This window comes from Pristiophorus japonicus, chromosome 10 (assembly GCF_044704955.1).
Source record: "Pristiophorus japonicus isolate sPriJap1 chromosome 10, sPriJap1.hap1, whole genome shotgun sequence".
In the NCBI taxonomy this organism is placed as follows: Eukaryota; Metazoa; Chordata; class Chondrichthyes; family Pristiophoridae; genus Pristiophorus; species Pristiophorus japonicus.
This window is the reverse complement of record NC_091986.1, coordinates 81,595,339-81,607,061: the sequence shown is the minus strand read 5'-3', so window position 1 is coordinate 81,607,061 and position 11,723 is coordinate 81,595,339. Positions and strand designations below refer to the sequence as shown.

General features: G+C 45.5%; 1 protein-coding gene across 1 annotated transcript; it reads right to left on the bottom strand.

Moving 5' to 3' along the window:
• Window positions 1–1,244: 1,244 nt before the first annotated feature.
• LOC139275016 (protocadherin-8-like) lies at window positions 1,245–8,896 on the bottom strand. The gene is made up of 4 exons (XM_070891879.1): window positions 6,336–8,896; window positions 3,372–3,439; window positions 3,038–3,177; window positions 1,245–2,756 (listed from the first exon to the last, which is right to left on the bottom strand). Exons 1-4 carry the CDS (start codon window positions 8,751–8,753, stop codon window positions 2,338–2,340), a joined length of 3,045 nt encoding a protein of 1,014 aa, XP_070747980.1. The 5' UTR covers window positions 8,754–8,896; the 3' UTR covers window positions 1,245–2,337.
• Window positions 8,897–11,723: the final 2,827 nt, after the last annotated feature.

Genomic DNA, 11,723 nt, shown 5'->3' with positions numbered 1-11,723 from the left:
TGGTTCCTCGACATATTGGTCTAGAAAACTATCCCTAATACACTCCAAGAAATCCTCCTCCACCGTATTGCTATCAATTTGGTTAGCCCAATCCATATGTAGATTGAAGTCGCCCATGATAACTGCTGTAACCCTTATTGCATGCATCCCTAATTTCTTGTTTGATGCTGTCCCCAACCTCACTACTATTGTCTGGTGGTCTGCACATGACTCCCACTAGCCCTTTGATATTCCGCAGCTCTACCCATACAGATTCCACATCATCCAAGCTAATGTCCTTCCTTAATATTGTGTTAATTTCCTCTTTAACCAGCAACGCAAGCCCACAAGTTGTTGTCACAAAACTGAAGCTAGAATTCTTACTGTTGGCTGCACTAGGAATATAATTACTTCACTTACCTTGTTCCAAGTGCTAGCAGAGAAACAGGTTTCCTGGGTATTGTGAACGACTGCAGGATTAATCACCTTCACTGCTGGCTGGTGCCTGATGGACAATTGCACCAGATGTAATTCTAAACAGGGGACAGCAGTGGCAGGAAGCTGCTGTAGTTCTAATCTCCCAGTGCAACAACCTAAAAATGCCTTACATTTACATCAGTGTCATAAGGTCAGAAGTGGGGATGTTCGCTGATGATTGCAGTGTTCAGTTCCATTCGCAGCTCCTCTGATAATGAAGTAGTCTGTGCCTGAATGCAGCAAGACCTGGACAACATTCAGGCTTGAGTTGATAAGTGGCAAGTAACATTCATCTCATACAAGTGCCAGGCAATTAGTCTATAGAATCAACACTGGTGTCCTCCCTCCCTTAGCCATCTTATTGAATGGTGGTGCAGGCTCGAAGGGCCGAATGGCCTACTCCTGCACCTATTTTCTATGTTTCTCTCTATTTCTCCCTCCCTCGTTCCCCCCTCTATCTCTTATCTCTCACCCGCCACGCGCTCCTCAGCAATTCCTGGGGAGGCCCCATCCCTAGTGCCAATGCCCATTGACCCACCACATCCACTGCTGCCTCCTCATTGGAGCAAACCCAGCATCAATTAAACTTTTAAAATTCGTGCCATCGCTCACCGCCCTGATTGGTTGCAAGGATGGGCGGGACTTGATCTCCCATTGGTCAGTGCAACTGTCACTCAGTCCGGGCCACATGCTCTCAGCCCCACATCCGAACAGACAAAAACTGACTATTATTATAATTAGCCAGCCGATGATTATTAATTCAAAGAAAGAATGATTTTAATTGTACATTTAGAATAAGACATGACTCACAAGGTTTCCATTTCATCAAAGCAAAACAAGATGATTTTGGAAAAAGAATGCAACCCCCCCACAAAAAAGTTTGATAAAATAATTAATAAAAGTTCATCTTAAAGGTAGCATTTATTAATTTACTAGAATGAAACAGTATTAGAATATTTAATTAACTTTATTGAACCTTCAGCATATCCCTTGCCCAATTTTTTGGTTCCCTTTTTTGGTTCCTGACAGTAAAGAAAAGCATGTGACCTATTCCATGCCTCTGGCAACCTCACTCTTGAATTTTTCATTTGGAAATGCAAAGAGTAGAGTGGGTTGAACTGTTTTTCCCTGCTCCCTCTTTGTGGACAAATGCCTTGTTGCTGCTGTGATACCATTTTACAATGCATTTTTTGAAACACAAACACATAACAGCACACAGCTGTTGCGTTCTGCTCATTTTTAAACAGGAAGCCAAGATTTCTTCTGTTTGCTATTTTTAGTAGTACATTGCAGCACAAAGTCCATTCTGCATCCATATAATCTAAGGCTATCCCCACTATAAATGTTTTAATTTAAATATATACAAGTAAGGTGTACGCAGTAGTAACACCACAGTAATTTGTAAGAACCATGTGTATTCGAATAGAACTTGATGAAAATGAGTTCAGCAACTTGACTGAAGGAAATAACCCAATTAATTCACAATGTTTTTCATTTTATCTTGAATATTTTTTTAAGCCAGATTATTAGCTACAGTAACCATCTACAAGTTACAGTATGGCATGTTGACCAGTCAACTTTTCCTCTTTTAATTAGCTTAGCAAAATTAATCACTAGTCTGGGGGTGACTATATTTTAGAGCTTGCGTCATAGAAATTAAAACGGAGCTGCTGAATTCTAAAAGAGGTGACTTGAAAATGTAAAATCTGAAAATATTCTACAATAGTTTACACGGGGCCATAGTTTTTCACCCAAGCACCATTCTAAAAGTGGATGTAGCCAAAACTAATAGATGTGAATATACTAATGGCAGTTAATGTCAATGCAACTGAATCTTTGGTTGAACAATGATCACATTGAATCAGTGTTTTCTTTCAGAGTTCAAAATGAAGTAGCCACTTCTGAGAGTGCTGTGTTAAGATAGCTGGTTTGGTACCTATGTCCAGAAGCACCATGTGCTGATGAATTTGTTTTATTATGTCTCTGCGTTGCTGGTTGGTGAAATGAGTGTACTGTCCTTCCAGATTCTCTGGGCAAAACCCTTTCAGAAGTTTGCAGTCCTGATTTTGGTAAGTGGCCATATTGTTGAGTGTATTTTAAGGGATGATCCTGCAGAACTGAATTGGCTTCTCCACCCGATGAATGCAGGAAAGTAGCAGGTATTGAAGAGTAAGCAACCACGTAGCCCTGTTTCAACTGAGAAGAACAGAATTTGCTGCACTCTGCCACTTGAGAGGTCAAGTTGTAATGGGGGTCTGAACTACAAGGAGCTTGGTTTTCTTTCAAACAGGGCAACAGATCTAAAATGGAACAGAAGGAAACAAATTATTCATGACTCCAAATGTTGATTTTAACATTGCATTTCACTAAGGACTTTTTTTGAATAAATATCAGTCACTAATAAAATATATGAATGTTAATTTAGTTGGTCAATTGTAAGCTTGGATTAATTTTTCATATATGAAAGAATTTAAATTACTGCATGCATATACATAAATATAAAACTTATTCTAGGTAGAATACACTAGTTTCAAATTTAAGTCACAATTTATGATCGTGACTTATAATGTGGTGTGTTTACCATTCTGTCTTTCATCAATAGGTATATTTCCTTTTCTCACTCCATCCCCACTTATATCAGAATCACTATCATTGAAGTCACTATCTCCTTTTCCACTGTCTTTTCCACTAAATACATCTTGACCAGGATGTGCAAGGGTCCTGCAAGGAAGGGGAAATAAAACATTAAGTATATTTTTCTCTATAAAAGATCACTAAGATAAAATGCTTCTATACTTTTAATAAAGTAGGACGGAAAAAAATCATATTCTAGTAATCTTCACCATAATATCTAACTGTATGAAATGGGTATAAATGCAAACCAAATATATAATTGACGAGAATACTCTACTTACTTTCTATCTTGGTGAATGACAACTGCAGAAAAGGTTCCACAATTAAGACCAGGCTCTGACATAAAGCTCTAAAACAAACAAAATGAGACATTTAGCACAAAGAAATGAAACATTATAATTACTTCATTATATAATATCTAAACTATATTTTGTGTAATTATATCAATTAACTTGGAGTAGATTTCCTGCGAGTATAAAATCACAGTACTGGTGCTGAACAAAAAGTGGATATGATTACTTCTACATGAAATACATATGGACATAAATGACAAATTCATCATTCTAAATATACACTCATACTGTGCACAGATCAATGATCACACAATGGAACTGCGTAACATTCTGTCTTTTCACTTGGACACTGGCTCTTGGAAGCGTTATTACTAATGAATGAGGCATATAAAAATGCTGCATTCATTCATAACAAAAATGGTACTTTGTTCAATGGGTGGTGCTTATTTTAACTGTGACCTTGTTATTATATCTTTACTGGAAATTAATTCTTAATTGTGTACTGATGAAAAGGAGGACTGCCTGTTGAATGCTGTTACAAAGGAAACCGGTCTAACACAGTACGTATGATGGCTCTCCTACAATTTTTGATGCACTTATATCCTGCCCTGATTATAAAACATCCAGTAAAATTAGAGCCAGGCCATTCACAGGCAAAGTCAAGAGGCACTTTTTCACACAAATTATATTAGAAATCTGGAACTCTATCCCCTAAAAGACAGTGGATGCTGGGACAATTGGAACTTTCAAGATTGAAAATAGATAAGATTTTTTTTAGGTAAAGTTAGCAAGGCTAAGGGATAAGGAAAGTTTGTGGGTAAGTGCAAGTGTAATGAACGGCTGCTGAAAAATACAGGCCATTATGTCAGCTTAAGAGTGAACCTGGTGACCGCAGTTAATGCCAGACCCGATTTATATTACCTGGCTCCCAACTGAAAGTCTCCTACCCAGGAAAGAACTCCTGATATATTTGCTTGCAGGCATACATATAGCTCTCCTGTTAAGGTTCCCTGAGCACATTTTAAACTAGGTGTGATACCTTGCTAAGGGAAACCACTTCCAATTGTGCCAGAATTGCAATAAAAATACACTCCAACACTACTGAAAGACCTCAGTGAACACATGGAGATTAAATTGATCTTGGGTGGTAGTGTAAAACTGATGATAACAAATCAGCAGCCCGTTTAACATCTCACTCAATTTTCTTTAAAAGGGAAAGAAAAGCAGGTGGTGTGTTAAATGGGCTATCGATTTGCTATCGTCCATGTTGCGCTACCACCCAAGATCCATTTCCTCCACATTAACATTTCCAATGAAGACAACGAGGTATCAACTGTCCATTTTTGCATCATGCATTACTGAACAAAATTTCCGACCACTGTTTTGTCAATACACAATAGTTCATTTGGACTTCCAATAATATAATTCACATTTACAGAATAGTATTTTTCAATGTCACTGTTGCTTGCAGCATGATCCTCTTCTGTAGACTTCAGGTAGATATCAAAGGACTGATCAGATGGGCTGAACAGTAGCAATTCAGAGAAGTGTGAAGTAGTGCATTTGGTGAGGGCCAACAAGGCAAGAAAATATACAATAAATGGTAGGAAACTGAGAAGTGTGGAGAAACACAGAGACCATGGAGTGGATGTCCACAGATCCCAAAAGGTAGCAGGACAGGTAGATAAGATGGTTAAGAAGGCTAGAGTATAGAATACAAGAGCAAGGAGGTTATGCATGAACTGTATAAAATACTAATTAGGCCACAGCTAGAGTACTGCGTGCAGTTCTGGTCACCACATTACAGGAAAGATGTGATTGCACTAGAGAGGGTTCAGAGGAGATTTATGAGGATGTTGCCTGGACTGGAGAATTTTAGCTGTGAGGAACGATTGGATGGGCTGGAGTTATTTTCTTTCGAACAGAGGAAGCTGAGGGGAGACATAATTGAGGTGTATAATGTTATGGGGGGCCTAGATAAAGTGGATAGGAAGGATCTATTTTCCTTAGCAGCGGGGTCAACAACCAGGGGACATAGATTTAAAGTAATTGGTAGGAGGTTTAGAGGAGATTTATGGGGAAATGTCTTCACCCAGAGAGTGGAGGGGGGGGGGGCGGGGGTCTGGAACTCACCGCCTGAAAGGGTGGTAGAGGCAGAAACCCTCAGAGCATTTAAAAAGTGCTTAGATATGCACTTGAAGTGCCATAACCTACAAGACTACAGCCCAAGAACTGGAAAGTGAGATTAGACTGGATAGCTCTTTGTCGGCCAGCATGGACACGATGGGCTGAATAGCCTCCTTCTGTGCTGTAAATTTCTATGATTCTGGGTTCTATCTTTTTTCCAAAATAACAGCCATCTATTTTAAAAAGACTTGCATTCTTATAGTGCTTTTCACAACCACCAGATGTCCCAAAGCGCTTTACAGCCAATTAAGTACTTTTTTTGAATCGTAGTCATTGATGTAATGTAGGAAACGGTGCAGCCAATTTGCGCTCAGCAAGCTCCTACAAACAGCAATGTGATAATGACCAGATAATCTGTTTTAGTGATGTTGATTAAGGAATAAATATTGGCCAGGATACTGGGGACGACTACCCTGCTCTTCTTTGAAATGGTGCCATAGGATATTTTACGTCCACCTGATGGGGTAGACCTTGCTACAGTCTTAAATGTCTCATCTGAAAGACGGCACCTCCAACAGTGCAGCACTCACTCAGTAGTGCACGAAGTATCAAGCTAGATGTTTGTGCTCAAGTCTCTGGAGTGGAATTTGAACTCAACCTTCTGACTCAAGAGGCAAGAGTGCTACCAACTGTGGTAGCACTATTCTGCAAATGAATGGCTGTGCATTCTATGATCGGGGCAAGATATCAATTATTAAATTCACAGGTGGGATCATTGAATGTGTAACATTCGAGTTTGCATGTGACTGATTCAATCCTAATTACCTCTCCATTGGTGCCAGTGACTTTATGGTCTGCTTCAAGTAGACAAACGCCCTCCGTCATGTCTTCTGAATGTGGAATTCCATCGGCTTCCAATTTACTCCTCGCCGGCAAAGGAGACGGATTTGGCCGCAAATCGACCACTTGCAGCTCGCTGCTCCTCGCCGGCCTGTCGTCTTCCAACGGGGGCAGGTGACCGTGAACTTTCAGCACTGGAGCATTGCCCGCCTTTCCACCTCTGTTGCACGTCGCCACTACGCCAATGATTGCCAACAGAAGGGCGACGCAGCCGCTCGCCAGCACCAGGATGACGACGAAGGACGTGTCCCAGGTCCGCTTCCCCGGGCCCAGCAGTCCGCGGCCCCCGGGAGGCTCAGCCGCTGCCGCCGCGGCGAAGGTGAGGGTGACGGTGGCGGACAGGGCGGGCCGGCCGCTGTCGCTCACGGCCACAACGAGCCGCAGGGGTCGGAGACCGAGCGGCTGCCGGGCGAGCGGGCGGCCCAGGTAGATTTCTCCCGTCTCCTTGTCGATGCTGAAGAGCCCGGCCTGCTCCCCGCTGACGATCCGGTAGCTCAGCCTGGCGTTCACCCCTTCGTCGGCGTCTCGGGCCCGCACGCGCGTTGCCAGGTAACCGGAGGGCGCGTCGCCGGGCAGCGTGATGACGTCGGCGGAGCCGTTGCCAGGCAACGGCTGGGTGACGACCGGCGCGTTGTCGTTGCGATCAGCGACCCGCAGGCTGACGGTGGCCGAGCTGCTGAGCGGCGGGGAGCCGCCGTCGGTCGCCTGGAGCCGCAGCTCGGCCTCCCGCAGCGACTCGCGGTCGAAGGATCGCAGCGCGTAGATGGCGCCGGTGGCCGGGTGGACGGAGGCCAGGGCGGAGCCCGGCTCCAGCAGCCGGTAGGTGACCCTGCCGTTGTAGCTCAGGTCGGGGTCGCGGGCGATGACGGTGGCGATGTAGGCCCCGGGCTCGTTGTTCTCCAGCACCGACACCCGGTACACGCTGCGGGAGAAGGCGGGCGCGTTGTCGTTCTCGTCGCCCACCCGGATGGTGTAGGGCCGGATGGTTTTGTACGGGGCCGGGCCCAGGTCCTCGGCCACTACCGTCAGGTTATACTCGGCCGCCTGCTCGCGGTCCAGCGCCGCCGCCGTGACGATCATGTGGCTGCTGCCGTAGGCCGGCCGCAGCTGGAAGTGCTCGTGTCCGTACAGAGTGCAGGAGACGCGGCCGTTGGCGCCCGAGTCCCTGTCCGAGGTGCTGACCAGCGCCACGAAGCTGCCCGCGGCCGCCGCCTCGGTGATGTAGGCCAGCCCGGAGCTGGTGGCGGCCATCGGGGTGATGCTGATCTCGGGGGCGTTGTCGTTGACATCCAGGATGCGGATGGTGACCCTGCAGCCGGTGGTGCTCGGGTTTGCTCCCAGGTCCTGCGCCTGCACATCCAGCTCGAAGCTGGTCCTGCTCTCGTGGTCGAGCGGGCCTTCCAGGGTCAAGCGGCCGGACTGGGCATCGAGGCGGAAGAGCCGCCGCACCTCCGCCGCCACCTGGGGGCTGAAGCCGTACACCACCTCGCCGTTCAGCCCTTCGTCGGGGTCCACGGCGTCCAGGTCCAGCAGCAGCGAACCCAACGGCGCGTCTTCGTCCAGCTCCACCAGGAAGGAGCTCTGCTCGAAGGCCGGCCTGTGGTCGTTGCAGTCCAGCACCCGGACATGGAGCCGGGCTGCTCCGCTCCGGGACGGGGTCCCTCCATCCTGGGCCGCCAGCTCCAGGGTGAAATGAGCTTCAGTCTCCCGGTCAAGCGCCTCCACCAGCACCAGCTCGGCGTATTTAACCCCGTCCGTCCTGGTGCGCACCTCCAGCTCGAAGTGCCTGTTTGGGGAAAGTTGGTAGTTTTGGAGATAGTTGGCGCCAACGTCGGCATCCACCGCCGCGTCTAACGGGACGCGGGTCCCCAGGGCCGAGCTCTCGGAGATTTCCACCGAGATCTCCGAGTTGGGGAACTCGGGGGCGTTGTCGTTGATGTCTTTCACTTCAATCTCGACATGGACCAGGACGAACTTCTCTCTGGAGAAGTTCACCACGTCGAAGACGATCAGACAGGGTTCTTGATCCTGGCAGAGCTGCTCTCGGTCTACGCGGCGCCCGACCGTCAGCTGCCCATCACTTTCTCCAACTTTCACCAAAGATGAGTTGGACTTTTGCATCAGTCGGAAGCCGCTCGGGGCGTCGGTGTCTCCTGCCGCGTTTAGCTGCAAATCTGCGGCCAGGTTTCCGATCACGGTGCCGGGAAATTCCTCCTCGTAGGTGGAATACTTGGCCCGTATGCAGTCAGTCATCGGAGCAACAAGAAGTACGAGAAAGAGTGAACAAAAAGGACCGCAGACTGGAGCAGCAAACTTGCCTCTGCCTCTTTCGGCGGTCATCATGGAGATCTCACAAATAAAATGTTCACTGTACCTCTTGGCGATACTGAGAACTGGAACACGATGGACCTGTATTAACAGGGTTAAGTGAAATACCCCTCTGGGTGTGACTGGAATTCCAGTGCCTCAAGGGGTTTTATTGGCGATTGCATGCAAATAAGAAAGTCACTGGCCAATCCACTTCTCCCAAAGGCGACCAAATGCTGTTTTTGATGTTCGGAACGTTTGCAACTTCCACTCGCTTCAACAGACTGACGATATATATATTTTAAAGTAACACATCACAAATGTTAGCAAGGAGGAGCCTTGCTTTCATACCAATCTCCTTGTTTTTGTTTAACTTTTGGCAGCAGTTGAAAACACGCACAATTTGAAAAATGGCAGTTCAATGATATTTTGTAGTCAATATAATTGTTTTCCACAATTTAATACAATTTACTCAAACAAGGAGAAAAAAATGGTGCTGCGGGAGCGCAACTGTCAGGACCGCCTAAACTTTACTCATTTTATTTCTTTATAATGCTTGCTGATTATTTCAGAGTTGTGTTCGCCTGTCTCAGCGTGGATTATTTGTGCTGATTTTAAACGTTATATTGTATTGCTGTAATGTTACCACTGTCCTTCGTGAAATTTCAATTATAATAAAGAACTTCTGGTTTCACAAGTTTTGCAGTAATGTTTGCAGTAATGTGGCGCTTTTGGTGAAATTGCTCGTTTCCAAGTTGAAAATATCATACATACTTAAATTGTAACCCACCAGCCCAGGAAAGCTTTTAATCGTTATGAAGCGATTTCAGACAGTGAATGATTAGTTATCTTCGAGGGATTCTAAAGAAGTATGATCTTGAAGGCAATAAAAAGCTTATGACTATCAACAAAATGGATCATGTATCTTGAAGAGTTATTGAGGTTTTAATACTACTAAGCTGTAACAAAATGGCATTACACTTTTTAAAATGTTAATATTCAATTGGATTTTAAGTGTTTAATGAACCATGGCATCATAAGAACATAAGAAATAGGAGCTCCTCTATTCAATAAGATCATGCTGATCTGATCATGGACTCAGCTCCACTACCCGGCCCGTTCCCCATAACCCTTTATTCCCTTATCGTTCAAAAATCTGTCCCTCTCCACCTTAAATATATTCAATGACTCAGCCTCCACAGCTGTCTGGGGCAGAGAATTCCACACATTTACAAACCTCAGAGAATAAATTCTTCATCATCTCAGTTTTAAATGATCGTCCCTTATTCTGAGACTATGTCCCCTAGTTTCAGTTTTCTCTATGAGTGGAAATATCCTCTCTGCATCCACCTGTTGAGCCCCCTCATTATCATATGTTTCGATAAGATCACCTCTCATTCTTCTGAACTCTAATGAGTACAAGTCCAACCTACTCAACCTATCTTCATAAGTCAATCTCTCATCTCCAGAATCAACCTAATGCAAGTACATCCTTCCTTAAATACGGAGACCAAAACTGTATGCAGTACTCCAGGTATGGCCTCACCAATACCCTGTACAGTTGTAGCAGGACTTCTCTGCTTTTATACTCTACCCCCCTTGCAATAAAGGCCAACATTCCATTTCCCTTCCTGATTACTTGCTGTACCTGCATACTAACTTTTTGTGTTTCATGCACAAGGACCCCCCCTAGGTCCCTCTGTAAGATCTCTAAGACGAGGCCCAATTATTGGGAGGAATAGGCAGATATAACTAAAGTACAGCAATCTCATGTTGGGGTCGGATTCAAAGACGTCCTGGAAGCACTGCAAATCAGAAATTAGACCTCAAACGGTCAGTAAACATCCTAATGACCTGCTTGTGGCCTTCCTGAAAACGACACCAACTTGTTTTCCTTTTTGTGGGAAATATAGTAACTAATGTGTCTAACTGCAACATAAAATCAGCTATAATAACAGCAAGTCCTGGAATATGAATTATCTGGTGCGAAGTATACTCCAAGTATTAGAATAATATTAAGACAAAAGGTGGGGCCATTTGAAATACATTTTGATGTTCTGAACTCAGGTCCCATCTACATTTGTATTTCACTCGCCCGGAACAGCATTTGATCTGAATTGCACATCTCTAGTTGGGGGCCGGGGAGCAGGAGTGACATGGGGAGCAGGAGTGACGTGGGTGGCCGAGGTTGTAAATGCGTGTGCGCCTGTAATTTCTGCGGTCTAGAGGAGTCAGTGTTCCATGTGTATGTTGAATGCGAGGTTGCAGCCCCTCTTCCGATATCTGAAGGGGCTGCTCCTCAAATTCCGGTTGCACTTCAGTCCCACACTCCTGATCTTTGGGCACCCTGTGCGGAGAGGAACGGGCAGGTCAGAAGGCCTCCTTGTAGCACTGCTCCTGGGCACGGCCAAGGGGGCCATCAGCCGGTCCAGGCAGCGGGCGGTCGAGGGGGTCGTTCCGCCCGACTGCCTGCCTCTCTTCCGTGGTTACATCCGAGCCAGGGTGTCCTTGGAGATGGAGCACGCGGTGTCCACCGGTACGCTCGCGGAGGTGAGTGCCGGAGGGACTGGAGTGCATCATCACCCCCGGCAACCAAATTTTAATTTGAACCACATGTCTAAAGTTTAATTTGTTTAAGTTTGTCGGTTTTAGTGCACTTGGTTATTGTTTGCAACAACATAGTTGTAAATGCGTGTATTTTGGCCACGGGAGGAGGTAGTTGCTCCCCATCTGTCACAAAATAGGAGGTTGACAAATTGTTAAGTGTTCATAAACCTGATCGTGTTAACTGATTATATCAGTAACCACCTTAATGGCCAACAAGCAGCAGGACATGGCTTGGTGTGTCCCTGGTCAGGAGTAGTAAGGTTTATAGCTGAATCAACCAGGCTTTGTGCCTTTTTTTAAAAAAGCTGCCCCAGTGTCATCAACAGGAAAAACAAATTTACACGTGCCCTTTTTAAGGGCCACAAGTAATAACGAAACTTAAACATAAAATGTACTTTG

Coding starts and splice junctions, on each gene's coding strand:
- LOC139275016 (XM_070891879.1), bottom strand. CDS start 8,753: ATGATGACCGCCGAAAGAGGCAGAGGCAAGTTTGCTGCTCCAGTCTGC. Junction 3,178..3,371: donor GTCATTCACCAAGATAGAAA/GTAAGTAGAGTA, acceptor CCTTCCTTGCAG/GACCCTTGCACATCCTGGTC. Junction 2,757..3,037: donor TATTGATGAAAGACAGAATG/GTAAACACACCA, acceptor GTTCCATTTTAG/ATCTGTTGCCCTGTTTGAAA.